At 49.8% G+C, this 24,580-nt stretch overlaps 8 protein-coding genes across 8 annotated transcripts; 5 read left to right on the top strand and 3 right to left on the bottom strand.

The window, feature by feature from the left end:
* Positions 1-31: 31 nt before the first annotated feature.
* DEU56DRAFT_801515 (P-loop containing nucleoside triphosphate hydrolase protein) lies at positions 32-2,859 on the top strand. Its single transcript, XM_041353154.1, has 3 exons — positions 32-1,615; positions 1,664-2,679; positions 2,734-2,859. The coding sequence occupies exons 1-2, from the start codon at positions 138-140 to the stop codon at positions 2,607-2,609; spliced, it is 2,424 nt and encodes an 807-aa protein (XP_041209006.1). The 5' UTR covers positions 32-137; the 3' UTR covers positions 2,610-2,679; positions 2,734-2,859.
* Positions 2,860-2,953: 94 nt separating this feature from the next.
* DEU56DRAFT_801512 (uncharacterized protein) lies at positions 2,954-4,712 on the top strand. Its single transcript, XM_041353153.1, has 2 exons — positions 2,954-3,162; positions 3,234-4,712. Exon 2 carries the CDS (start codon positions 3,327-3,329, stop codon positions 4,512-4,514), a length of 1,188 nt encoding a protein of 395 aa, XP_041209005.1. The 5' UTR covers positions 2,954-3,162; positions 3,234-3,326; the 3' UTR covers positions 4,515-4,712.
* A 123-nt stretch (positions 4,713-4,835) lies between these two features.
* Positions 4,836-6,004, bottom strand: DEU56DRAFT_980435 (uncharacterized protein; the record flags this gene model as incomplete). Its single annotated transcript, XM_041359782.1, has 3 exons — positions 4,836-5,344; positions 5,403-5,920; positions 5,979-6,004. The coding sequence occupies 3 exons, from the start codon at positions 6,002-6,004 to the stop codon at positions 4,884-4,886; spliced, it is 1,005 nt and encodes a 334-aa protein (XP_041209004.1). The 3' UTR covers positions 4,836-4,883.
* Positions 6,005-8,825: 2,821 nt separating this feature from the next.
* Positions 8,826-10,208, top strand: DEU56DRAFT_332969 (uncharacterized protein). Its single transcript, XM_041345713.1, has 3 exons — positions 8,826-9,016; positions 9,078-9,172; positions 9,244-10,208. Exons 1-3 carry the CDS (start codon positions 8,996-8,998, stop codon positions 9,974-9,976), a joined length of 849 nt encoding a protein of 282 aa, XP_041209003.1. The 5' UTR covers positions 8,826-8,995; the 3' UTR covers positions 9,977-10,208.
* A 2,485-nt stretch (positions 10,209-12,693) lies between these two features.
* On the top strand, positions 12,694-14,438 carry DEU56DRAFT_980433 (uncharacterized protein; the record flags this gene model as incomplete). The annotated part of the gene is made up of 8 exons (XM_041359781.1): positions 12,694-12,804; positions 12,888-13,229; positions 13,285-13,449; positions 13,501-13,671; positions 13,727-13,740; positions 13,792-13,961; positions 14,018-14,121; positions 14,172-14,438. 8 exons carry the CDS (start codon positions 12,694-12,696, stop codon positions 14,436-14,438), a joined length of 1,344 nt encoding a protein of 447 aa, XP_041209002.1.
* Positions 14,439-14,656: 218 nt separating this feature from the next.
* Positions 14,657-16,061, bottom strand: DEU56DRAFT_912296 (NAD(P)-binding protein; the record flags this gene model as incomplete). Its single annotated transcript, XM_041357385.1, has 11 exons — positions 14,657-14,879; positions 14,930-14,950; positions 15,001-15,052; positions 15,104-15,124; positions 15,181-15,311; positions 15,361-15,370; positions 15,426-15,600; positions 15,657-15,719; positions 15,770-15,879; positions 15,946-15,987; positions 16,049-16,061. 11 exons carry the CDS (start codon positions 16,059-16,061, stop codon positions 14,657-14,659), a joined length of 861 nt encoding a protein of 286 aa, XP_041209001.1.
* A 2,120-nt stretch (positions 16,062-18,181) lies between these two features.
* DEU56DRAFT_912295 (aspartic peptidase domain-containing protein) lies at positions 18,182-19,710 on the top strand (the record flags this gene model as incomplete). Its single annotated transcript, XM_041357384.1, has 7 exons — positions 18,182-18,348; positions 18,400-18,569; positions 18,623-18,822; positions 18,874-19,134; positions 19,194-19,368; positions 19,420-19,563; positions 19,613-19,710. The coding sequence occupies 7 exons, from the start codon at positions 18,182-18,184 to the stop codon at positions 19,708-19,710; spliced, it is 1,215 nt and encodes a 404-aa protein (XP_041209000.1).
* A 597-nt stretch (positions 19,711-20,307) lies between these two features.
* Positions 20,308-21,005, bottom strand: DEU56DRAFT_801457 (uncharacterized protein). Its single transcript, XM_041353152.1, has one exon. It carries the CDS (start codon positions 20,817-20,819, stop codon positions 20,385-20,387), a length of 435 nt encoding a protein of 144 aa, XP_041208999.1. The 5' UTR covers positions 20,820-21,005; the 3' UTR covers positions 20,308-20,384.
* Positions 21,006-24,580: the final 3,575 nt, after the last annotated feature.

The following is a 24,580-nucleotide window of genomic DNA, read 5'->3' as shown; positions in this document are numbered from 1 at the left end:
GATCCTAATATAACCAAACAACCGCTTTTTTCCAAGACGCCTTATTCGCGGGTACGGTCAACTTTTTCAATGGCTTCATAAAGCCAGCATAGACTTCTCAAACAAAACACTATTTTTCTTAGCTAATATCTGTCGTTATGCTACCTCGCTGTCGCCTCCTCCTTTCGAGGTCCATCAAATCTGAAAGTTGGTTAGAAGCCAGCCAAGTCCACTTTCGTCGGTTTCGCTCCTCCGACCGTCAACGACCGGGAAATTCATATAATATTTCGAAACCACCTTTCCCCGGTAATCAACATCAACGTGGTGGCTTCAAACATGGTGGTCGTTCCAATCCTCAGCACGTCATGAAGCAAAAGAAGGGTCACATCCTGGACGGTTTCTCAATACGGGATGCTAGTGACACACTCCTCATCATGCAGAAACAAGTCCGCAAATGGGCTGATCTTCCGCACGTTCACCGTCGCCTGGAGTCATTCGGGGTACCACGCGCAGACGTCCAGCCCCTTCTTTCAACATTCACCCGAGAGGTCAGCTCCGGGCTCCTTCAAAGTCCAATTGAGCAAAAAAAGTACCACGTGGAGAGATTTGCTCTTACGGCCAAAGAAATGAATCAAGGACTCCGACTAGACCAGATTCTCACTCAGCTTTTCTATTCCTGGGCATCCGACCCCGAGCGACAGGAGTATCTCCTTAAATCAGCGTCACGGAGTACGCTGGAACAAATATCATATCTATACTCCACCGCAGATATGTCGTACCCTGCGGATATGTATCCTAGAGCGCGTTCCATGCGTCGCAAGGTCATCATGCATGTTGGGCCTACCAATAGCGGGAAGACCCATATGGCTCTACGTGCGCTTGCAGCGGCCAAGACTGGTGTCTACTCTGGTCCACTGCGTCTACTCGCACATGAAATTTGGGATCGGCTCAACAAGGGCCAGATCGTGCCCCTCGGGATGGACCCAGACGCCGACTCTGAACCAGACACCTCCACGAACATGGATATCATCGAAGAGTCGGTGTCCAGACCAACCGTGCGGAAAGAAGGGAAGGCAAAGTACGCGCGGGAGTGCAACCTGCGCACCGGGGAGGAGTTTAGGATCGTTTCCGAATATGCCGGTCTTGTGAGTTGCACGGTAGAGATGACGTCTTTTAATATTCCAGTGGAAGTGGCAGTCGTGGACGAGATTCAGATGCTTGCTGACCCAGACCGTGGATCTGCATGGACGGCTGCTGTGTTGGGTCTACCTGCCGAAGAACTCCATCTCTGTGGCGAAGAAGTTGCAGTCCCGATTGTACAAGCGCTCTTAAATGACACAGATGATGAACTTTTCATTAATCGTTACGAGCGTCTAACGCCTCTCACTGTTCAAGACGAATCGTTGGAGGGAGATTTCAGTAGAGTTCAAAAGGGGGACTGTCTTGTCGCTTTCTCGAGGAGCGGGATTTTTGCGTTGAAGCGCAAGGTAGAAGAAAATACAGGCTTGCGTTGTGCTGTTGCATATGGCCGACTTCCCCCTGAGATCCGTGCCGAGCAGGCTGCGCTCTTTAATAATCCACATAGTGGCTACGACGTGATGATCGGAAGTGATGCCATCGGCATGGGACTTAATCTGTGAGCACCCCGCACCCTTCATCGTATCACCAGTCTTATTCGCCTTAGCAAAATCAAACGCATCATCTTCGACAGCTTGCACAAATTCGACGGCAACGTCGAACGACCTCTATCAGTTTCCCAGGTCAAGCAAATCGCGGGGCGTGCAGGACGCTACGGCCTGCATGGTGAACCTGGGGGCTTCGTCACGACTCTCCATGCACATGATCTCCCCAGGCTTCACTCTGTGATTCCGTGCCAACCAGACCCTGTCGTGTTTGCAGGTGTCTCTCCTACCTTGGCTTGGGCTGAGAATGTTCTCCAAGCACTTCCTGTCGATTCTTCGCACCAAACATTAATGGAGGTGGCTCCATACGTCTCCAACGTTCGCCCCCCTTGTCGTGCCTTCGTTCCCTCCAAGGTCGAGGAAAGATCTCAGTTCGTCGAAACCCACGCCAAAGATATGAAACTATACGATAGACTCCTCATCAGCGGCGCACCAATGAATTGGCGAGATCCCCTTGCGGTGGAATTCGCAGCTCGCCTATGCCAAATATACAATGAGAAGATCCGAGTCCCTATCCTGCATGCCCTCCAAGCTGGTTCATATATAGAAGCATTGGAGGATGTGGAAGCGATGATGTCTGGTGGCAAGTCTTCTGCTGGTGCACCATCAAAGGGGCTCGTCACTCTTGAGGGACTACACAAATCGCTTGTGCTGTACCTTTGGCTCAGCTTTCGCCTCCCTGTGGCGTTCTATCAATCGGAGGAGGCCTACACGCTTAAAGAGCGCACGGAGAAAGCTCTTGATTGGTGTCTGCGGAATGTGTCTGGGAGGGTGGCAGTCAGATACCCCGCTAGCTTCGGACTGGAGATTCCTTCAGAAGCCGAGGATGGCGTGGAATATCGCCGTACCCCATACACCCGTCTTCAGGATGAGAGCAACCGAGAGTTAGGGGTGAGGTATGCGAAGTTGTTGAATTCGGAAAGGCGGAACGCTCGCAGTCAACAGTAGAAGTCCGAGGTCGTTGGAGATCAAATCGACTTACATACAGCATTGAAGCAGTTCATCCACTTGGTATCGCGTATGCCGACCCTTTGCCAGTCTGCTGCAGCTGACGCGGCATTGTTCTTAATAGACATGATGCGCACTTCTCGGATTGAATCAAAGTGACCTTTAATCTTCTTTAAGCTCTTCGAGTCCTGCTCACAGCGAAAGTTACATTAATGGGCTACTCAAGTACGCGTGGCTACGTCACTCTACTTTGTCTGTAGGTCACGACCCTGAGCTGGGCCACGTGTGCAACAGCCACCTCCATGACGTCAGGTGCACTCGCATTCACTCCAGGTCAATTCCAGGTGGTTTTGTTGTTTAAATTCTTTTTTCATAAGTCGTATAACCGAACGTGTACTATCACGCATGCTTAAAGCAAATTAACAAAGGTCATGAGGATAATTGCAGATTTCTCAGGAGCTTGCTTAGCCCAGCCACAACCCCCGACTAATGTGCACAAGACCGTGGAGGGCGGCAGCAACAACTCCGGAAGTTGGAAATGCTGTAAACACTGGTAAGGTCTTTGTATCCAGTGTCATTGATGGACATGAGAGTGCTGTGCGGTGGTTTACTGGAATGCTACAGGCAGGTGTTTCGCAACTTGAGGGCGTATGTTTGAACACGTGGGTGCTGTGTGGATATGATGATCCTTTTTTCGCATAAAACTAGCAGAAACAAATGGCGAAGAACTCACTCGTGCCACTTCCCATAGTAGCAGCAGCAGCATTTTGGTCGCTGGCTCTCATCACTCTTGGGGTATGTCATATCACCCGCACTCGGACCCACTGCACGGCTGAAGCTGCCAAGGCGATGCTGGGACCACGAAACACCGATCATGAAGCCGAGATCCGTTCCCGCATCCATCCTCATGAGCACTTCGCTCTAACATCCTCGAGTGCAATACTCGACCCCTCTAGACACGACAGCTTCATACAAGACGCAAGAGCATTGATTGCCTCCGTCAGCCCCCAGCAATGTGCCGGGTGGCAAAAATTCGTCAAATGTGCTGAAAAATGCACAGAGATTTTCCTTCCTAATCGAGAAGTCGACTTCGCCGCTTTCATACAAAGCGTCATTTTCTGCATCATAATTACTGGATTCTACGGTGTCGATCCTGGAACCCTTTCCCCTGTCGATGTCGCCTTCATGACAAATGCACTCAACCGCCATTCGGTTTGCGCCTCGCAGCAAAGTTCCCTTCCTCCTGACGAACTTTACGCGATGATGAGGGAACGTATTTGTACATGGGTCGGGGAGGAGCGCGCCACTCGAGCCCTGGAAACCATTCTTCCCGCATATGAGTCCATGTGGCGTGTCGCTGCTGTCACATTGGCCTATGCAAAAGGAAACCAACACACGTGCAATGCTTTCCTGGATTTCAGCGAAAACCCCACCCAGAAGCAATTCCGTTCTTTCAAAGTCAAAAACACTCGACCGAGCGTAGAAGCCATCATCAACGAAGTCCTGAGGTTGCACCCGCCCATTCGGCGCATTGCGCGCAAAACCAGACACCCTTGGTGGGAGAGGGTGTTTTACCCCACGCAGGAGATAGCGGATATAGGAGCTATTCATCGCTCGCGTGTATATGGCGCGCATCTAGAGACCTTCGATGCGATGCGCTTCTATTCTCAGCATGAACATCAGTACATGCGACTGCTCGCTTTCGGACACGGCGGGCTAAGCTGCGTCGCGGCAGAATGGGCGCCCATGGCTACAGCACTGATTGTTGCCAAAATTATTGACAAAGTGGATGATGTCCGTTATGTTTTCGCGGGGAAGGCATTTGATGCAAGGGTGTGTGAAAATACGAGGATGGGATGGGATGGGTGTGTGGTCAGAAAGAAAGAGAGGGGGATGGTTTCTTGAGGTTCCTCCTGCGGTGTTGCGCTATCAGGAACATTCAACGTCAGCATATGCATATCTATTTAAATCTATATACCTATGACATTAATAGTAGTGGTGAAGCGTAATTATTTTGGCCATAGGAGCTTCCCATGGCGAATTAGAATGGTGTTCCTGTAACTTGTCTGCCGGATGGGAATAGAATCACAAAACGTAGTGCTCACACTCTGATATGCGTCAAGCTGACCATGGTCTCGGATGGCATAATTTTTGTTTCATAGATCATATCCATATCCATATAAGTCAACATCATGTAGGTAGAACGACACCAATCAGACTCTATCACCGCAAATGATCCTCTCCCTTCACAAACGATCCTCTCTCTTCACAAATTCACCGATATACAACCTGCCGAGACCAATCAGCGCCAACTTCCGGAACGATGCCTGTGGGATTGCCCGCGTCAATGATGCGGTGGTAACGGCCATGCGCGCGTGCGTCGAGGGGACGACCTTGTGCCACTGCGGTATGAATGAAGTGGCTGAGTGTCTTCTGTAAGTGATCTGGGTTCTCCATGTTAAAACGGATAGGCTGTAAATGCTTTGACGAATGTTCGTCGTAGCAAGGAGCTACGGGATAGCCGGTGATCATTGAACAGATGACGTCCGGGTTCTGCTCGTCCATATAGTCGCGATAATTCCTGTGAGGCCAGTAAGACTGTCCATGGTCTGGAGCAGCAGTGGATGGGATGGCGACGTGGGATGGGACACGGCGGAGGTTTGCACGTGAGTTATATGGGCGCGGTGAGTGGGTGGTAGGAACGGGGGGGAGCAGGGGTGTACGAGCGACCAGCGCTCGATTTGGCGCGCACACGTTCCGCATGTTGACTGTGACCCAGCATGGGAGCATGACCATCAGTTGTTTTCAGCACATTTGCTACAGCTTGATCAGTGGTGGCCTCGCGCCTCTGTTTGCGGGCGAGAGAGGGGTAGGCCGTGGCTGTAGGGCGGGAAAAGCAGGCCACTGAAGGGGACCGCTGAATGGTTCGGTGTCTGCCTGCCACACGCTGATCGCTTGTGTTGCAGTTCTGGGTGGGTAGTTGAGGCCTGATGCCATTTGAGTGCAATGAAGTTGTCCTTAAGGCGCTGCGAGGGGGCCTCGGAGGCGGCTGAGGGGGACTAGGAAACTGTTCCAGCAAGTCCATGCCCGTGTCAAATTGGGCACGAGTAGGGGGATGGTCCAATTGAGCGCGATAGATGTCCAGCATCCCAGGAGCTTGCTCGACATAGACGATGTCGGAAGTTTTAAGGGGGGTCTTTCCACGGTGTACGGCTTTGCGAGGATCGACACAAGGCTCGTGCATGCTCCCTTGCGAAGATAGACCGAAGGGCATGGACTTGGAGTGTTTTAGAGACGGGTCGTCGTGGGACCTGAGGGGTATTGATTACTATGATGACAATGAGTAGAGCCTGAAAACAGTCGACTCACTTTTGAAACTTCTTGAATAAATTCATGGTTGATATGGGGGAAAACGATGGAGAGTTGCAAAGATTTGTGAGGCGGCCAACTGTCTGGAAAGGTGGGGAATCTGTGTTGCAATATATATACAGGTTTGGCCACTGTCGAAGCACCATGACCGCCCACATTCACAACCTCAAAGCCATTCTTCAAACTCCACAAACTGACGCAAGTGTGGGTGTGATTGCCCACCTAGAATCAACGCCATTGACTTTGCTTTGCGTTACAAAGGCAGAATACGCAACAATCGACCCTATTGGGCACAGTTGCCACAGGCCGGCCAAATGAATGCATCGCGTGTCGCGGTCAATGTTTCTCGAGAGCTCATAGCTTGTGAGGCTTACCGCCAATGATCAGCGCGCCGACTCGAATGCATGGAAAGTAAGGATAGGACATGCAGGCACTGAAAAGAGCTGGCTTCCTCCATTAATTGTCTCACTAGACAAGACCATGCGCCACTCAGCGTGACTGTGAAGCGCATTGCACCCGACCGAGTATATACCAGTCCAAGCTGCTGCTCAACATCAATAAATATCCATGGAGTGCATTCAAGCTGGCACCTCAAGCAACCTAAAGGTGATGTAAACAGTAGAGCAAGTATTCATATTAGTTCCAACGGAATTACACACACGATCACCATGGCCTCCGGCACGTCTAGAGGATAAACTCAGGACCGACAATAGCACTGAATGATGCCACCGTTGATCTCTAGAAATGTCGGTGTTTAGCTTGCATCTGGCAAAGTGGATCGCCCGCTCCAAAGCACTTGATTCGGATGTCCAACTACCTCGGGCTGTTTATGGTCAAATCTGCGACTTAGACTTACTCTAACAGTGCAATCCGAATACAAACGTACGCCTGGGCGCAGTCCAGAGCTAATAATACAGAAGGACATGATCAGTGATCACAATGAAATTCACTTCGGAAAGAAATTCAAAACGTTACAGGCTCCGCCTGGAGCAATGCACCGGTCCAAAAACAACATGCAGGTAAGGGACAGCTGTGGATGGCATTATACTTGAGTGGCATTGGATTCGGCAGTAAAGCGTTCAGAAAACAATGTCAGGCTTTGGGAGGGCGATATTATTATCAATGCTGTGCAATTTTGATCACGTGCATGTTGACGCGGTCCAGACCTCGCGCGGGAATTATGCAAATGTGTTGTAATACATAACTACATGTAACACGATGTGCACCATCCTTGTACTGTATGAACTGCTCATGAGAAATGTAGCGCAATGCGACATTGTGCCGCAGAGGGTTGGCAGCTAGGTTCGAACGAGTCTCGCACGATGGTGCATGATACATCCACAACATATAATCTTATGATGACCTTGGAGCGTCGTCCACCCCGGGGCGTGCGTCTCGCGTGCGCTTACCTATAACAAAACTCCACTATCTTTTTTTTGTTGCCGCGAGCATATCGTCAATTTCGTGGCGACTGCGTCATGTTGCCGTTCGAACGCTCAGTGAAGCTCCAAAATATAATATGTCAACGTCATTTTGACACACCACAACAAAATAAATCTGCCCTTTGTGATTTCTACGAACTTCAAACTAACCTCTGTCATGCTGGTTCATCTATTCTAACCGGAATTCTTCCCTTGACCAACTCACGCCATATCTTCGCTCAGAAGCCTAAAACTGTCACATACACTGTAACAGCCCTTTCACGGATCCGTCAACGACACGACTCGCGCATCCTATTGCCGGAAGACGAAACAAACGTTGATTCCAACACGTCGAATGTTGTTTATAAAGAATTGTTATTAGAAACAAATTATATTTATCCAACGAGCCGCGGCAAGCACTTGTATAGTATAACGGTGACTTCGACCTCGGTAGTGAGTCGTGACCGTCGACTACCATCATGCGTTCGGACGAATCTCGGGCATTTCTGTCACCGGCCGATGCTCCGCATATTTTCTGTCCTTCACCACCACCATATCCAGTCACGAACATTATGTTCTCAAGCAGAAATCGACACTGCAAATATTCAAACACTGCATAAATGTTGTCATCGAGCCCTCGTTCGACAAGGGTGAGCTACATGGAGAAGAATGGACGTGAAAGTTGCCGTCGGATACAGCCAGGCTCGGGAACGACGCCGCAATTCAGATCATGTTGAAGGACATCGACAATGGGGAGTATCACCTTATCCCATCAAGATACTCTCCGTAATAGTACTGCTAGCTCCGTCCTCGACTACGTTGGGCCCATAAGAGCGGCATGCTATATCGCTATCACGAAGTCATCCTTGAACATATTGAGAACATGGAGATTGAGAGACTGGAAAGGAACAAGGTGTGCCAGCAGAGTCCAGACTATCTTCTCTGTGCCCTTCTGTTCTTCACCACCATGCACATGTCCAGCTCGGCTGCAAACATTATATTACGTCATCGAGCCATGCATATGTTTCACTCATTTATTCTTCATCGTCCTCATCGTCTTCTAAAGCTTCATTGGCAACCGCTGACTGCGAACGCTATCCTAGAAACTAGTACTGGAATGAAACTCGACAACGCCCTCGATGCTTGAGGTGGAGCTCTCCGATACTTCGAGTCTTTGGAAGGGTCTATGGGCCCCTACCGTGACCTCCCCATCATGATGCCTGAAGGCTGAAGGCCTGAGCACTGAGCCACTCATCCACACATCGAGCAGGTAACTATAAATTACCTTACAAGGCAAGAAAAGAAAAGTGTTGAGACGCAATCCAACTCACTTGCCTTTCCCGCTGACCGAGTGGCTCGTCCCTTATGCTCAGACCATCGCACACGATTGCTTCACGCTTTTTGCCTTTAAAGGCAGAAACGTGCACCGCAGAAAAGCAATCGTACTCGATGTCCATAGCACGCTTGGTGCTTTAAAAGAAGCGCGCAAGATGTGTGGATTTGCCACAACACACGCGCTTTTCATTCACTCCAAGGATTTAATCCACCCCGCAGATCATTCACAACTTCTTCCTTCCTCTCAAACATTATCACAAGATGCCTGCTGTAGAACGTAACGTGGTACGCTCCCAGCCTACCTTACATCACGCGTCTTGTACTTATCACACATTCTCTACAGACATCTGTTGCCTGCACTGTCTGCGATAAGGTTATAAGCCGCAAGGCAGATCTTCCGAGACATATGCGGACGCATGCTGAAGACAAGGAAGCTCTGTACGTGCTTGTGCCTTATTATACCAGATGGATTCTGAGATGGATTCTGACCTGTTTACTATCTTAATCAGTATGCATGCATGCCCATTCCCTAACTGCGATCACAAGACCCTCCAAAAGTCCAACATGCTGACGCACATCAGAACCCACACCCGTGAATTCTCCAAGACCTGCCCTCACCCTGGGTGCGCGTTTGCCACTACAGATCCAGGCAGCTTGACGCGTCACCGCAAGGTACTACATGGATACGAGCCCAAAGCGCGTTGCAGACCCGGTGGCAAAGCTGCTCGGCGGTCCGCCGCCGCGCCTTACCCCTCTACTCAATTTATGAAGCCAGAGGCAGAGATTCCTGCATCGCTGGATCTCAATGAGCCAGCATTTCCCGAGCTCGCAGGCCTCGTTCGCTGCGATGCGCTCTCACCCGCTGAGTCCAGCGGTTCTGGTATCCCCCAAATCTCAGGCGAGCTCGACGAACTCCCCTGGGAGCGACTCTTCCCCGACATCCCCGTCGAGGCCTTCACCTCCGTTTATGATCAGCCCTCTCAGCTCCCCATCCCCACCTCCAACTACTACCAGCCTCCGACTGTCCCTGCCGGTCCTTCCACTCTCCACATGCCGCAGTTTGACCCGGAGCTGTCCTCCAATGTCAACTATCAGCAGCCCGTTCCAGATATGCCAGCTGAACTGGACGAGTTTTTGCAGAAATACGGCTCAGGGTTCTTTGAAGGCCGCTGCGAGTACCCGGACAGTGCAACGTATTCGATGGCCCAGCCCTCGTTTACGAACGAACACAACGCCGACTGAAATCTTCACTATCATCTTTCATCTCATTGTCATACTACCCCGCATCATCATTAGCATTGGCATCAGCATCACAATCTTATGTGGAATTCATCATTATCATTATTGATCATTTATATCATACCACTTGCATTTCTTATACATATCTTCATCCGGACTTTTAGGATTGCGACCTTCAACTTGTAAATTACATTATGTATATTAATTCACGAATATCATGACTATGGATTGGGACATGCTCAAAGTGTACCAGTCGGCCCAGCTCGATAACACGGCAGCGTGCCACAGTCCAATTTCCATACATTCACCCGGCCAGCGCAGACGGCCCAATCTCTATCATAGTTTGCAACCAGAGTGACTCTTTGCAGACGTCTCCCGCGTGTTTTTGTAAGTATTATTTTATTCAAATGTCCTCATGGCTTCCAACCTTGTATCATATATTTAGTTGCAACGTTGGATATCGTGCACACGCATGCGAGTGACGATGCCAGTGAGAGAAAAATGATAATAACTTAGTACACCAATGCCGAGGGTAGGAGTAAAATGAAGTCATATATGATCGTATTCGAGATATTCCTCTATTTGTTCGCGCTCATGAAGTGGCTCATACCTCGGGACCAGTGTCTTCCGTCTGAAATCTTCAAGGACATCTACATGCACTTCAATGTCGGCTGAATAACAAGGTTCTTGTACATTCATGTGAAAACATATATGAGTGTCTTTTATCAATTCCACGATAATTTTATTCAAGAATCTGGTCGAGGCAGCAAGGAAATTTTTTTGTAGAGAAATAAGCATATCGATCAACTCCGCAACGAACTGCATATCAAGCGGTCAAACACTGTACCAATGCGAAAGTAGAAACGTGACTCACTATTGCGACATGCTCAGTCTGCCAAGCCCATCGGAGGGCTAATGGCAATATGTGATTGAGCCGAACACCTATTGATACAAGGCGCAAAGGGTGAGTCATGGGGTTGAATACCGGATGCAAAGCGAACGACTCATACTTACACCTGTTTTACAAGTAAGGCCTGGGCAGCATGAATCGCCTACCGCGCTGCTCGAGCCGCAAACCCCGTATTCATCAGCGCACTGTGCACTGACAAACATAGGTGTTGTCAAAGCAGCAGCAACAGCGATGAAGAATGAGAAACGCATGACTTGTGCTAGGTTATATGGAGGATATTGAGGGAGATCTCGAATAATAGCACTTATACTGTCAGTAGAAAGACGGCTTGCTTTTTATATCCTAGAAAATATGCAGAGCCACAAGATCGGCGGATACACAACTAAAAAATAAGAAGTGGTTCGGAGATGCACCTTGTAGGCAATGCCGTCAAATGTAGTCCACATGTTGAACCAGGGTTGAATGTATATGCGTGGCATTGCGTTCAGAAGGCGAATATAGAATCTGAGACCCTGCGCAATTCGTGGCATATCATGAATCATGATGGTCCAGGAAAGTCCTGGCGACAAATGCAGAGGTCACCGTGACTGCACGGATCGGAAAGCGTAGGCCCTTATCTGTCGGTTCGACTGCGATCTCTCGCATGAGGATATGTTTATGTCTGCCGGTTGAATGCACATTATTATCCTTGCGTTAGACAAGTCTATGTTTCAGGTGGCCAGGCAAAAATGCCGCAGTTACCGACTGCGGCATTTTCACTTGCACCTTTGTGGCACTACCAAAATATCTCATCCTCTGCGAACAAATAAGTGAGACGAGAAAATCATTATTCCGCGAAGACGCACTTGCGGTGAAGATAATTAACGGCAAGAAGAATTTGCTTGGTCGTGCATTTCGCAACTGACACGGGGAACGTTTCCTTTGGCCAGGGAAATCGAAGGTCCCGAAAAATAAGGCCTAATGCGTCTATGGGAAAGCAGATTTGGTCGCTGGCAGAGTATGCATCAGAGAACTGGTGAACAGAAGATATTGTCATATATCGTAATATATCGTAAGATATAGGAAAGGATTTCGTCACATTGGAATATAAAGCAATATAAGACCATATAAAAGCACCGCAATCAGCATAATGGCCAGCAAGAACTCACCGGTTCACTGATGCCATCTACTGGTAGATGGTCAGTGTGGTGCAAATTAGCAGCTCGGTACCCCTTATATCCCGCGGAGAAGCGGCCTGCAATATATGCGGTCCCATAGACACATCCGTATCACTGTATCAAAATGATATCGCATCGAGAAATTCGGAGATTAGTGAAATAATATACGTGCAGTCGGAGCCAAATTTGATATGTCAGTGGAAAATAGTACCCCACTTGCAGCACCAATACTTACCTTGCGAATTTCGTACCCCGCTCGTACGACGAGCGATGTGCAGAACGACTACAGGGTGGATACCTCGTGGTGCAGGAACAAGAGGATGCTACCGAGGAAGTTGCGCCACGACGGATCAGCCCGAAACCCCGCATCCCACGCTCTCGTGCAGGAATGCACTCAAGATGACCAACTCCTGCGGAAGGATAGTTCCCACCACCCTTTGTTGCTGGCAAAGACAGGTTAACGGGTCCTTTGATTTTTGTAAAAATTGTACTGCGTATCATGATGCGACTCAACTTTGACTCAACTGGTTGTGGTCTTGCAGAGCAAGCTGGGGTCATGTACCCCTATGTAAGAATTGGGGACAAACAAGTGTAAACTGTTCTTTGTGCACCGTACTAGTTTCTTGAGAACGTACAGCTTGTTAACAACCATAATGTCATTCAGCGATCTGGGGACGCAGAACGCTTCAGATACCTACCAATCTTTCTCGTACAATCACCATGTAGGAACGTCCACGACCCCAGCCGAACTTGCACAACGAATGGTGACCTCCAAATCGTTTTTAAGAACCCATTATTTCGAACACTGATTCAAACACAAACTCCTGTTCTTATTCGTTCATCTTAGGATAAATTCGAAGCTGCTGGATTGGCACTCGTAATCCAAATGGAAAGAATGCGCGTGGCGGAAGTTATAGCTGCCAGAGACACTGTTGTCGAACGCCTCGAAGACGCTTACATCTCTGTTCGGCAAAAGACAGCAACGATTGATCAACTTCAGCGTGAGATAGACAATTTGAGGCGCTCTTCCACCCCAGCCGCATCCGTGGAGAGGGATGATGATTCACCCGCGCAGCTTCCCGTGCAAGACATTGATATTCCACAACCAGCTCCGGTAGATGTCACACACGCCGGGGACGTTAATGTTCGGAGTGCATCCGCTCAGGCCTTTCCTTGGCTGGCGCCTCTTGTACGACAGAGCTTTTTGACTTGTGCAGAACTTAACCGATGATTTCTTTTTCTAGGACAGACCTGGAACAGGTCCGCCACTCACGCCACCGCCAGATTTACGCTCAGAAAGCCAGTGTGATTCCAATTCCTTCAGTCCGTCTTTTCAGTCAAACTATTGCGCACGTCTCGAAAATAATTCTGACTCACGCAACTCTGAAACCGTCGACTCCAACCCTCCGGTAAGTCGATATATGCGCATCTTTCTGCTGAATCAAGGAATTTTCCCCCAGAATATCCTCGAACCACTTCCGCCCGGCGATGGACCTGAGGAATTGATTCTCGCAAGACAAGCATTTCTTGCGACGCTTCCTCTCCCTGCTAATATCCCAGATGACGCTCTAAACCCAATCCTCATTCCTCCACCGTACACCTTACATGAATTCTTGAGCAATGCTTCTGGTGTCAGTGTTCTATATATTTATATTACGTGGAAAATTGTGTTCACGTCTGATACAGAGTCTCAAAAGCTCGTAAGATGGTGTACAGCTCATGCACGAAGGGTGACGAATGTCTTTTCTCAGCCTGTCAAACTATCGCGTTCTCGGCCAATTGACAACATACTGGTGCCCAGAGCGCGAAGAACACGGCTACTTGATCACCCCCGTTTTCAAGTGTAGCACCAACCCCCGAGTAACAACAGCACACCGATGGACTGCGGTGGATGTGATCGGCACCATGAGCAGGCCTACTGGTTTGTTGTCTTCCATTCAATCTCATTGTGTTGATGTCGGTCTCGATCTGGTTTAGAGTGCTTCTACAACAAGGACGGAAAGTGGTATTACGCTGGTGTATACAAGGCTTTTCGCATGGACGACTTAACCACGCAAGAGTGGGAAGCTCTATCAACCGAGGTGAAGCAAGATCATTTTGCGCTATTTCTGTCATGGTGACTTGGGCATAGACGACCCAAACTCTTATCAAGGAGACCCTGGCTGGCCGAAAGAACCTCTCACCCCAGAACCTCTACGAGACTGGACAGTTGTATGCTGCTGGCGCCCTTCGCATCGCGTGTATCGGACTGCAGTGTGTAGGATTCAGCTCTGCGATGTATCGCGCGGTCTTGGAACAGGCAACTCTGGGGAAATGGCGCGGAATAGGTTGGTCAGGACCCACCGCGAGCTCGTCCAGTGACACAACAATCGAAGGCGATGGAATTCCTGGACCTTAAGCTTGCCTGGTTTTGCGTCAAGGACTTTTTGCAACTTTGGAATCATACCCCGTTCTGGCTGTTCCGCTTGGTTTGATCATGGACAACAAGGACTTTATGGACAACTAGATTTGTACTGTGGCTGTGGCGAAAATGTTAAATACGAGATTCCACCGTAGACCAATATGTCAATGGATGGTGGAGAGGTATATGAACGAAACATTATGTGCAACAGTGGATCATAGTTTAACCCTCGGTGCGATCCCTTGGCCTGACAAAGTTGCACCACCGTCCAGCAGGATATGTGCGCCTGTGACATGTGCACTGGCAGGCGACGAGAGGAAGAGTGCGAGACCAGCGAGGTCCGAAGGATGGCCGACACGACCCATGGGTTGTCGGGTTACCATTTTTTCCTCGCCTCCGTTCTTGAATCCGAAGGCTGTCATCTTGGTGGGGAATATCCTGTTGAGGGATTAAGGCACGATTCAAGTTATAATGTGTTAGGTACATACCCAGGGCAGATCGCGTTAACACTACGGAAGGAGGTCAGGTCTGGACATCATGAACTGGTGTTTATACATACGTGATCTTCTGAGGTCCTAACTTGACGGCCAGTATTGAAGTGAGGTGATTTACTACAAGATATTTCAGACACGACACGATTTCGCGAATAGATACCTTCTTACCTGCGGCCTTGCTGACGTTGTCTTGAAGAGAACAAGATAGCATCAGCCTGCTCACATCACATAATATGATAACGCACAGCTCCATGTCCCCATTCCATCTGCACTGACTAGGCTTTCCACGTGTGGTGTCACACTTGCAACTGATGAAATATTAATCACGCGACCGGGATCGAACGCGCTCGCATCCTTTGCAAGCCAGGTTGATAGCCTACCAGCTCGTGAGTGTTTAAAATACCGAGTACGGAAAGAACACTTACCCGGACGTCACTGGGTGAACACCGAAACTCAATAGTTACCACCGAAAAACAAGGGCGTCACTCACAGTAAAACAAGCTCTTCACGTTCACAGCCATAACATGATCCCATCCCTTGTCCTCTGGAAAGTTTTCGAAAGACGATCCCCAGGAGACGCCTGAATTATTCACGAGGATGTGCAATCTCTTTGCGGGCTCGCGGACTTCCAGGGCAGATATAAGAGCGTCTGTGCCAGCTTTCGACTTGGTTATTGCGAGTGAGTGCCATAGGGTGATATCATCAGAGGACGTTTACATACGCTGAGGTTTGCTACGATGTAGTCTGCAGATCCAGGGCCTTTGGCATTAAGCTCTGCTACTGCCTATAGGTTGTCAGAACTTTTGGCTGTGCATGGGAAACCGATGCGCGCACCTCCTTCAATTGGGATTCTTTCCTAGCAGCGATATAGACCTTTGCACCGTTCTGTACGAGTGCTGAGGCAATAGTCTTGCCAATACCAGTACCGCCGCCTGTGACGAGGGCTGGTGAAACACGATGGTTAGTAATCCAAATCACACGGAATCAAAACGCAGCACCGCCATACATACCGATCTTGCCCTTCACATGAAACAGCGACTGAACAGAAAGATCTGGAATACGACAAGCGCTCAAGGTCAGTATTTCGCATGTGTGTCAAGAAATGTCGAATACCGGGTGTCGACATGGTGTTTGTGAGACCTGAAGGCAGACGGAACTACTATAAATCCATGGGAGGAGAAACACAGACTTCGGCAAGAGAGTGCTTCGGATGAAGTGGTAGCCGAATACCGGAGAGGCGCTTTATTAGATTTTATTAGTCAGAACAACACTGTATTTATCCTTCGTTCCCTCGGTCTGTCTATAGTACTACCATGTGTATACCCCATTTCTGCAACATAACTAACACCCGTCGAGTACTGTAGTCGGGCTTGACTGAACGACATGTACCCCTTTGACAGCGCTGCAGCTTGTCGTGGACCTCAATACCAGAACTGCTGCTGCTTATTCTTCGAAGAATCGAAACACGCTCATGCTAGTGTTCAACAGACTGATAGCAAAGATCTCGATGTGGTTAAGAGCGTGTGCGTGTTGTCAGCAAGCATAAGTAAGGTGCCATAAGCATGAGATGGCGGGGCGCACCCCCGGCGCAGACAAGTGACAGACAGCCATTTACTTCCCACACATATTGTTCTTGATGACTATTATCATAGCAACGATTGCAACGATGGTAAGTGCAAGGAAGAATAAAAATTGTAGCTTGTTCGGGCTGAGCGAGCAGAGACAACAGCTTTTCCCGCGTGCTGGAGGCTGCAAAGATGTTGAGAAACCATGCGAATAGCCCGTTCCAAGAAAGGCATTTACCCGGCTTCCGTGTCTGTTTGTCAATATGGCTATGTCAAAACCGAACCAAAAACAAGGGTCGACCAAAAGCCGTAGTCAACGAGCCGAACGCCCTGAGATGACACAGGTTTTGGCCAAGGTTGACGTCGGAAAGAGGTTGTGATTTCATCGTTTGAGAAGATGATATCTGAACGTTATCTGTAAGTCACTTAAGCACTCAAAATGAGCCAGGACAGAACAAATTAACGTACCTACGTTCGCGGTGAAGATGAATCGACGGCGACCTTCTGCTAGGCGAGCTTGATTATGCGCTCCACAACTGATGTGTTTTGTTTTGGGTAAATCGAAGGTCCTTCAAATTCATCTGTGAAAAAGCAAAACGGTCGCCAGCAGAATCATCTGTAATGGTGGTGCGGGTTAGCGGACTCTCATATTGCATTTAGTAGCTGTGTACAGGTATAGTGAAAATCCACCTGATAGGGAGCTCGCGGGTCATTGGTTGGTGCATGTTGCCTGTCGATGTCCACAGCAAACCACCAGACACGGTGAAGCCAGAAAGCCGTGTATAATTCTCAGCACTTAGCCTGTACATAAAACACCTTCCAGCCCGTCACTAGCCATCACTGTCACCAAAGATCAACCTATTCCTGATGCTTGGAAAATGGTCAATTGGATGCCTCAAACTCGGGCGAGTACAAGCAAAAAACTCCAGCGGGGTACTGTTGGGCAGTGGTGGGCCATCCACTAGGTACTTGGAGCTCCACCAGGTGTTTCGCAAAATCCGATTTGAATAGACCACTGGCAGAAGCAGCACAAAACAAAAGCAAACAATGAGATACAATGGACAGTGACGGCGCTGGCGTGCTCACCATCTCCTGTTCAGTCAATTGAATTGATCATCATTGGTCCTCCAAGTTCTCCGCCGAAAAATGCTTTGGCAAATGGACAGTTGATTTGATTAGCAAGAACGAGTTTGGTTACAGTATGGTAAGTCCGCAGCGCGTTACAATCATCACACATCCGCTCGACCCCACATTTTCACGTTAGGTGGACCTACTCAGCTGGCGATACCTACCTCGATACCCTAGTAGTATGATTCTGCTTCAAGCTGGAGTAAGCACCTTCGACTACCCAGACCGGCCGCCTGTATAAATACTATTTGCAGTCACTCACAGTTCCCTTTCCGACTTTGCACTTCGTGCACGAGAGACTGTGACCAGCTTCACGGTCCTATCGCGGCGAGTTTTAAATTTTCCCGCTGGCGTCTTTGTCGCCGCACCTATCACTGCAGTCTGTGACAATGTCCGGACAGTGGCGAAGCGAAACACCTACTACCGCCGATCAAAAACAACGGGTTAGGAGAGACACGCAGAGATCTCATTCCCCTCTTTGAATTTGATAGCCGTTACTGCATAAGACCCTCTACACGAATGTAAGTTAGGGGATTCACCCATTCCACTCACAATGCGTTTCTCCTTTGTGTTCTCAATCACCGCCTTACAGGCGTTGGTTGTTGCTTTGTCACAGCCAGTCCCTCTATCAATATCTTTGACGAAAAAATCCAGTCTTAGGACCGCTGACGGATATGTTGACCCTGCCTCAATCAGGGCTCATATTTCCAGCATTGAGGCGTAGGTGACTGCTCCTCTTCAGCGTCGTTTCCCCATTGATAGGATATGTAGAAAGTTGCAGCGGGGCGCTGCTGCATTCGAAAGAAACACTGGCGCAGCTTTCTTCTCCCATTCACTCACCAAGCGTGCGGGATCATCGGGATCTGACCCGCTAGTTGACAGCTCAAACACCAGTTGGTTTGGAGCAATTTCAGTCGGCACTCCGCTGCAGAATTTTACTGGTTTGTCTTTCCGGCTTTGTACCAAGTAGGATGTACTAATGCAAGCGCCCCAGCTGACTTTGACACGGGTTCTGCGGACTTCTTTCTACCTGGACCAAGCTGCGATGTCCAATGCAGTGGACATACGCTGTTCAATCCTAATAGTAGTTCTTCTGCTGTGGCCCTTGGCAAATCGTTCCAACTGAGCTTCGGCGATAAATCCACGGCTGAAGGCCAACAATATAACGACACCGTCTCGATTGGTGGCCTTACGGTGCGTATTTTTTCTGTTGTCCCTCATCTCACTCCATGGAGTATGTCATAGGCCACTGCACAAACGCTTGGTGTTGCTTCGAATACATCCGGTTTCTTGAAGGAAAAGTTTGATGGGCTGATGGGAATGTCCTTCCCGTCGCTTTCCCATTTTCCCGCAGAACCCGTTTTCAACACACTGGTTTCACAGGGAGCTGTCTCGGAATCAGTGTTTGCTTTCAAACTCGCATCATCTGGTTCTGAGCTTCACCTTGGTGGCGTGAACTCTGCGTTATATAAAGGCTCGTTCACGTATGCTCCAGTAACTAAACAGGTGAGCCATCAGTTGCAAGTTTCAGCGGTGTTGCTCAGACAACACTCATGCACTATCAGGCGTTCTGGCAGATAGACGGTGACGGTATTTGGATCAATGGGAATCAAATTGTCAAGACATTCTCCGCCATTGTCGACACTGGGACCACATTGATCGTGGGCAATTCGTCTGTCGTCAGTCAGTTCTACGCAGCTATCACCAATGCAACGGAAGTGCAACCGGGTATATACACGTGTAAGCAGCTCGACAGCTTCATTGTTATGGTTGTCTGAAGGATGTTTGAAGTACCGTGTAACGCCATACCAAATATGAGCATCACCATTGGGGGGAAGGCGTTTCCCCTTTCCACGGATACGTTCAATAAGGGCCCAACCGATTCATCAGGAAAAATATGCATTGGTGGTGTCCAAGGAAGTGATTCCGTTGGAGGTCGGTCTTGGATTTTCTTGGGGGGCTGTCCTCGCTGACTTACCTTCAGATCAATTTCAATGGATTCTGGGCGACGTTTTCATGAGAAACGTGTACACTGCCTTTGATGTCGGAAACTCCAGAATTGGCTTTGCGGAACTTGCGTGAGCTTTGGTTAAGCCTGGCTGACTGCATGGAGATCGCACTGTGATTTCTGTAGACATTGTTTGGACTGGGATATTTTGCTAAACTGACATGTATCATTCTGACTTCGCAAAAAGTTCTTCTTGGACCGTAGTATACTACGCTGATTCGGTAAACAATGTTCATGCGATTATTTGTCTTGTTCAACTTGACGCAATCCCATGTTATACAAAACACAATAAACTCCCTAGCATCTTGTCACATGCAGTGCTCTCAGGATTTTAAGCCGCACTTGTGCTCTGCAACGGTAACAACAACCAGGGAACATTTCAAACCTGTCCATCTGCAGCAGCAATCTTCTGATCCTTTTCTCCGTGTCATTTTCGGCCACGTGGAAGCGCCAGTGAATAGAAAAGACTTGTCACTCCACGCGCAATCGCATGAGATTCAGAATCACTGCCCATTGTCTTTGACAAGTCAGCAGGAGCATAATGAGTGTCACGCAGTCATAGACAACCCTGAATCAGACTCTATCATGATGCTAGGTATATAATAGACAACGGAGCATTATGCACTGTACACCCGCATCTGAAATCTCTGTAATAGTACATCAACTGCTGCAATGAGATTATTGTTAATAAGGTCTACAAGTGTTGATTTTAGTACGCGCGAGGAACAGAAAAGGCTCGAGGGACTCACTAATCTCGGCACTTTTGCCAGTGTTGTCCATGTACCATGCGGCTCAAATCAAGTTCTGCACCCCCTCTAGGTAACACTAATGCGGTCCCAGGACTATAAAATGGGTGTCGAGAAGCGGGTGGTACCCAGAAAAAGAGCCGATGTTTGGGTCCTACAATCCATCCATCATCAGCCATCAGAAAGGGGGTCGGCCTGAAGTAATAATCAATCAGGAAGGGGAAGGTGAAGCGAGTTTCATCATGAGATGCTCCCTCCGTCAATTCCGAAGAGTCGCACAGCGCATGGGTAGAGTTGGACGAGAAGCGGATTGGGTTACTGTTCCAAGTGTGGCTTGTCGTGGCAGCGGTGGCCTCGATGGGATGCATGATACAACATTCATCTGATAATGCTGAATGAATCTTCTCTGGATACTGCTGCAATGGGTGCCTCGTCATTACATCCCACAGCCGGACAGTGGTATCGTCCGAACCGGTCACGATGCGAGTGCCATCCGGCGAGAACGAGACTGAGGTAACTGAGCCAATGTGCCCATGGAAGGGCTCGCCAACTGGCTGTCCTGTCGCTGCATCCCACAGCCAGACAATCTTATCCTTCGAACCGGTCACGATGCAAGTGCCATCCGGAGAGAATGAGACTGAGTTAACTGAGGCAATGTGCCCATGGAAGGGCTTGCCGACTGGCTGCCCTGTTGCTGCATCCCACAGCCGGACAGTGGTATCCCAAGAACCGGTCACGATGCGAGTGCCATCCGGCGAGAACGAGACTGAGGTAACTGAGGCAATGTGCCCATGGAAGGGCTTGCCGACTGGCTGCCCTGTTGCTGCATCCCACAGCCGGACAGTCTTATCCCCGGAACCGGTCACGATGCGAGTGCCATTTGGCGAGAACGAGACTGAGTTGACTGACTCAGTGTGCCCATGGAAGGGCTTGCCGACTGGCTGCCCTGTTGCTGCATCCCACAGCCGGACAGTCTTATCCTTCGAACCGGTCACGATGCGAGTGCCATCCGGAGAGAATGAGACTGAGCTAACTGAGTCAGTGTGCCCATGGAAGGGCTTGCCGCCGACTGGCTGCCCTGTCGCTGCATCCCACAGCCAGACAGTGGCATCGTCCGAACCGGTCACGATGCGAGTGCCATCCGGCGAGAACAAGACTGAGTTAACTGAGGCAATGTGCCCATGGAAGGGCTTGCCGACTGGCTGCCCTGTCGCTGCATCCCACAGCCGGACAGTCTTATCCCAAGAACCAGTCACGATGCGAGTGCCATCCGGCGAGAACGAGACTGAGGTAACTGAGCCAATGTGCCCATGGAAGGGCTTGTCGACTGGCTGCCCTGTCGCTGCATCCCACAGCCGGACAGTCTTATCCCAAGAACCAGTCACGATGCGAGTGCCATCCGGCGAGAACGAGACTGAGTTAACTGAGGAAGTGTGCCCATGGAAGGCCTTGCCGACTGGCTGCCCTGTCGCTGCATCCCACAGCCGGACAGTGTTATCCCTGGAACCGGTCACAATGCGAGTGCCATCTGGCGAGAACGAGACTGAGGTAACTGGGGAAGTGTGCCCATGGAAGGGCTTGCCGACTGGCTGCCCTGTTGCTGCATCCCACAGCCGAACTGTGTTATCGTATGAACCGGTCACGATGCGAGTGCCATCCGGCGAGAACGAGACTGAGTTAACTGAGGAAGTGTGCCCATGGAAGGGCTTGTCGACTGGCTGCCCTGTCGCTGCATCCCACAGCCGGACAGTGGTATCGTCCGAACCGGTCACGATGCGAGTGCCATCCGGCGAGAACGAGACTGAGCTAACTGGGGAAGTGTGCCCATGGAAGGGCTCGCCGATTGACTGGCCCGTCGCTGCATCCCACAGCCAGACAGTCTTATCCCTCGAAGCGGTCACGATGCGAGTGCCATCTGGCGAGAACGAGACTGAGCTAACTGAGTCAGTGTGCCCATGGAAGGGCTTGCCGACTGGCTGCCCTGTCGCTGCATCCCACAGCCGGACTGTGTTATCGTCTGAACCAGTCACAATACGAGTGCCATCCGGCGAGAACAAGACTGAGTTAACTGAGCCAATGTGCCCACGGAAGGGCTTGTCAACTGGCTGCCCTGTCGCTGCATCCCACAGCCGGACAGTGTTATCCCTGGAACCAGTCACAATGCGAGTGCCATCCGGAGAGAACGAGACTGAGTTAACTGAGCAAGTGTGTCCCCTGAGCACGGTTTGAGCAGCTGGCCAGTCCATATGACGTCCCAATGCCACACGAAGAGTATTTGGAAATTGTGTAGCAAATTTAGACAGGGCAGAGTTGACAGGCGAGAATGGCAGTGCTGATATATACAGATGTGGTGTGCTGTGTAAGATGATGCCGCAAAAGATTTGAATAAACCGGTGCACGTCCATGGCAGTCAATGAGATGTTTTTGAATTCGGAATGGCGCTGTGGTTGCGTGTGAGTAATTGATCTGACACTTAATAACTATGGGCTCACCTTTGGCCATTGGGCAATCAGCCGAAGAGCGGTAGCTGCACCGTTGAGTGCATTAATTAGGGCAAGTACCTCGAGCCAGAAAAACAGCCGCTCGTGGTCGAAGAATGATTTTACTTCTTTCGCGAGCTCTGGGTCGAAGTCTGTTGCTCGTACATGTCCAGTCCAAAAGCGAGAGGAATATGATAGATGCGGGAGAATGCGTTGTTCAACTCGTTCTTGCAGTCCAGGATCTTTGCAATTAGGGAGGTACGAAGACTGTAAATCACAGATATTGAAGCGAAGACCGTGTTCCATAACTCGAAGTGACGCAAATGCGAGGTCGCGTTGCTTCTTCGACACATCGACAAAAAACTCCCCACTGGAAGATTGGTCGGTCAGGAAATCGCGGAAGGATGCGTGAAGGGGTCGGATGGGGGTAGATGGGTCAGTGGTGCCGCTGAGGAGGGGTGCCAGATGTCCCAACACGATCTCTACTTTGTAACGCTCGCTTTCGTCTGGAAAATGGTCTCGCATGGTGTTCAAAGAATTTATAGGGAGGGGTTCAGCTGCGCCAAGTATTTGTCCCATAACGGAACGAAACCTTTCTAGCCGTTTGCGCTGAAACGTGGCATTTGCGTGTTTATCCTTCCGCATGATCTCTGTCAAAATGAAGTCGTACATATCGTACAACAGGTTTTCGCGCTCGGCGGGATCGCGGGACACCACAGCATCGAAGGAATCCTTTTGAGAAAATCCAGCGTGGGGTGTTTTAATGTATTCGCAAGCGAGACGCGCCCACTCGAACAAGCCATCAGCTTTCTGGGCTATGGCTGCAAATTCCTCATCTCCAAAATGCGAGAGCCCTTCCAGCTCCTTTGATGTGTAAGCGCGGATGTCGCGCTCTGCGGTGTTTGGCGAAATATCGTCCATGGACATCCGTCGAATGTGCTGAGCACCTGCAAGTTCAGCTTCAATGTCAGGGAGCAGGCGAGATGTAACAATTATCCGCATATTTTTTGGGAGTTCGGTGATCTGGGGAACAGCCAGTTTACCAGCAAGAATGCGGAGAAGGTGACGCCGTGTCTCGACTCCGCCACTCTCGTCCAATGCGTCGATTACAATCACGACGGGCTCCGCAGTTGACGCTGAAAGCTTCCCTAGCGGTTCCGTCAGAAGCCTCTGCCATTGCTGTACAACATCCACGGTGTTCTTGAGCGCACTGTCGTTCTGAACTGCATCCGCCAATGCTCTCCTGATCTCCGGATGACGATCAGCGAGGTCGCGCGCGATCGTGGAAAAAATCTTTTCATGGCGACGATCTGCTTCTCGCTGGCGGTCAAAAGAGTAACACGAACCAAGACCTCCCACGTCGTGGAACCAGCTAGCGATTGTGTGAGCGATGGCTGATTTCCCCTTGCCTGCAGGCCCAGATAGCCACAGCACGCGCTGAACATCGTCTTCAGTGCTGTTGACCCAGTCCGTGATCTGGGAGAGGATTTCTGTGCGCGTTCCTGGTAGGCATTGTTTCGTGGTATCTAGTCCTGCGCCCGCTGCATAAGTCATACCGCTGAGGTCCAGTAGTTCGCCTGAAGAGGTGTGAATGAATGTTAACGCCAGTAGCACGTCTCAAACCTACCTGTGCGATGAACGAAGATGGTTACGTCCCGAATGGCCTGGTCGCGAAAGTTTTGCATGAGTGTATCTAACACGTTGCTGTACTGTCGAAT

This window comes from Suillus clintonianus (genome assembly GCF_016758775.1).
Source record: "Suillus clintonianus strain FC179 chromosome Unknown DEU56scaffold_31, whole genome shotgun sequence".
Lineage (NCBI taxonomy): Eukaryota > Fungi > Basidiomycota > Agaricomycetes > Boletales > Suillaceae > Suillus > Suillus clintonianus.
Note: the sequence above shows the minus strand (reverse complement) of the source record. Positions and strands in the feature narration are given on the sequence as shown.

Excerpts from the sequence above, each read along its gene's own strand:
- DEU56DRAFT_801512 (XM_041353153.1), top strand. The coding sequence starts at position 3,327 with ATGGCGAAGAACTCACTCGTGCCACTTCCCATAGTAGCAGCAGCAGCA.
- DEU56DRAFT_801515 (XM_041353154.1), top strand. The coding sequence starts at position 138 with ATGCTACCTCGCTGTCGCCTCCTCCTTTCGAGGTCCATCAAATCTGAA. Across the intron at positions 1,616-1,663 it reads ATCGGCATGGGACTTAATCT|CAAAATCAAACGCATCATCT; the intron begins GTGAGCACCCCG and ends TATTCGCCTTAG.
- DEU56DRAFT_332969 (XM_041345713.1), top strand. The coding sequence starts at position 8,996 with ATGCCTGCTGTAGAACGTAAC. Across the intron at positions 9,017-9,077 it reads TGCCTGCTGTAGAACGTAAC|ACATCTGTTGCCTGCACTGT; the intron begins GTGGTACGCTCC and ends CATTCTCTACAG. Across the intron at positions 9,173-9,243 it reads GCTGAAGACAAGGAAGCTCT|TATGCATGCATGCCCATTCC; the intron begins GTACGTGCTTGT and ends TATCTTAATCAG.
- DEU56DRAFT_801457 (XM_041353152.1), bottom strand. The coding sequence starts at position 20,819 with ATGACGAGGCACCCATTGCAGCAGTATCCAGAGAAGATTCATTCAGCA.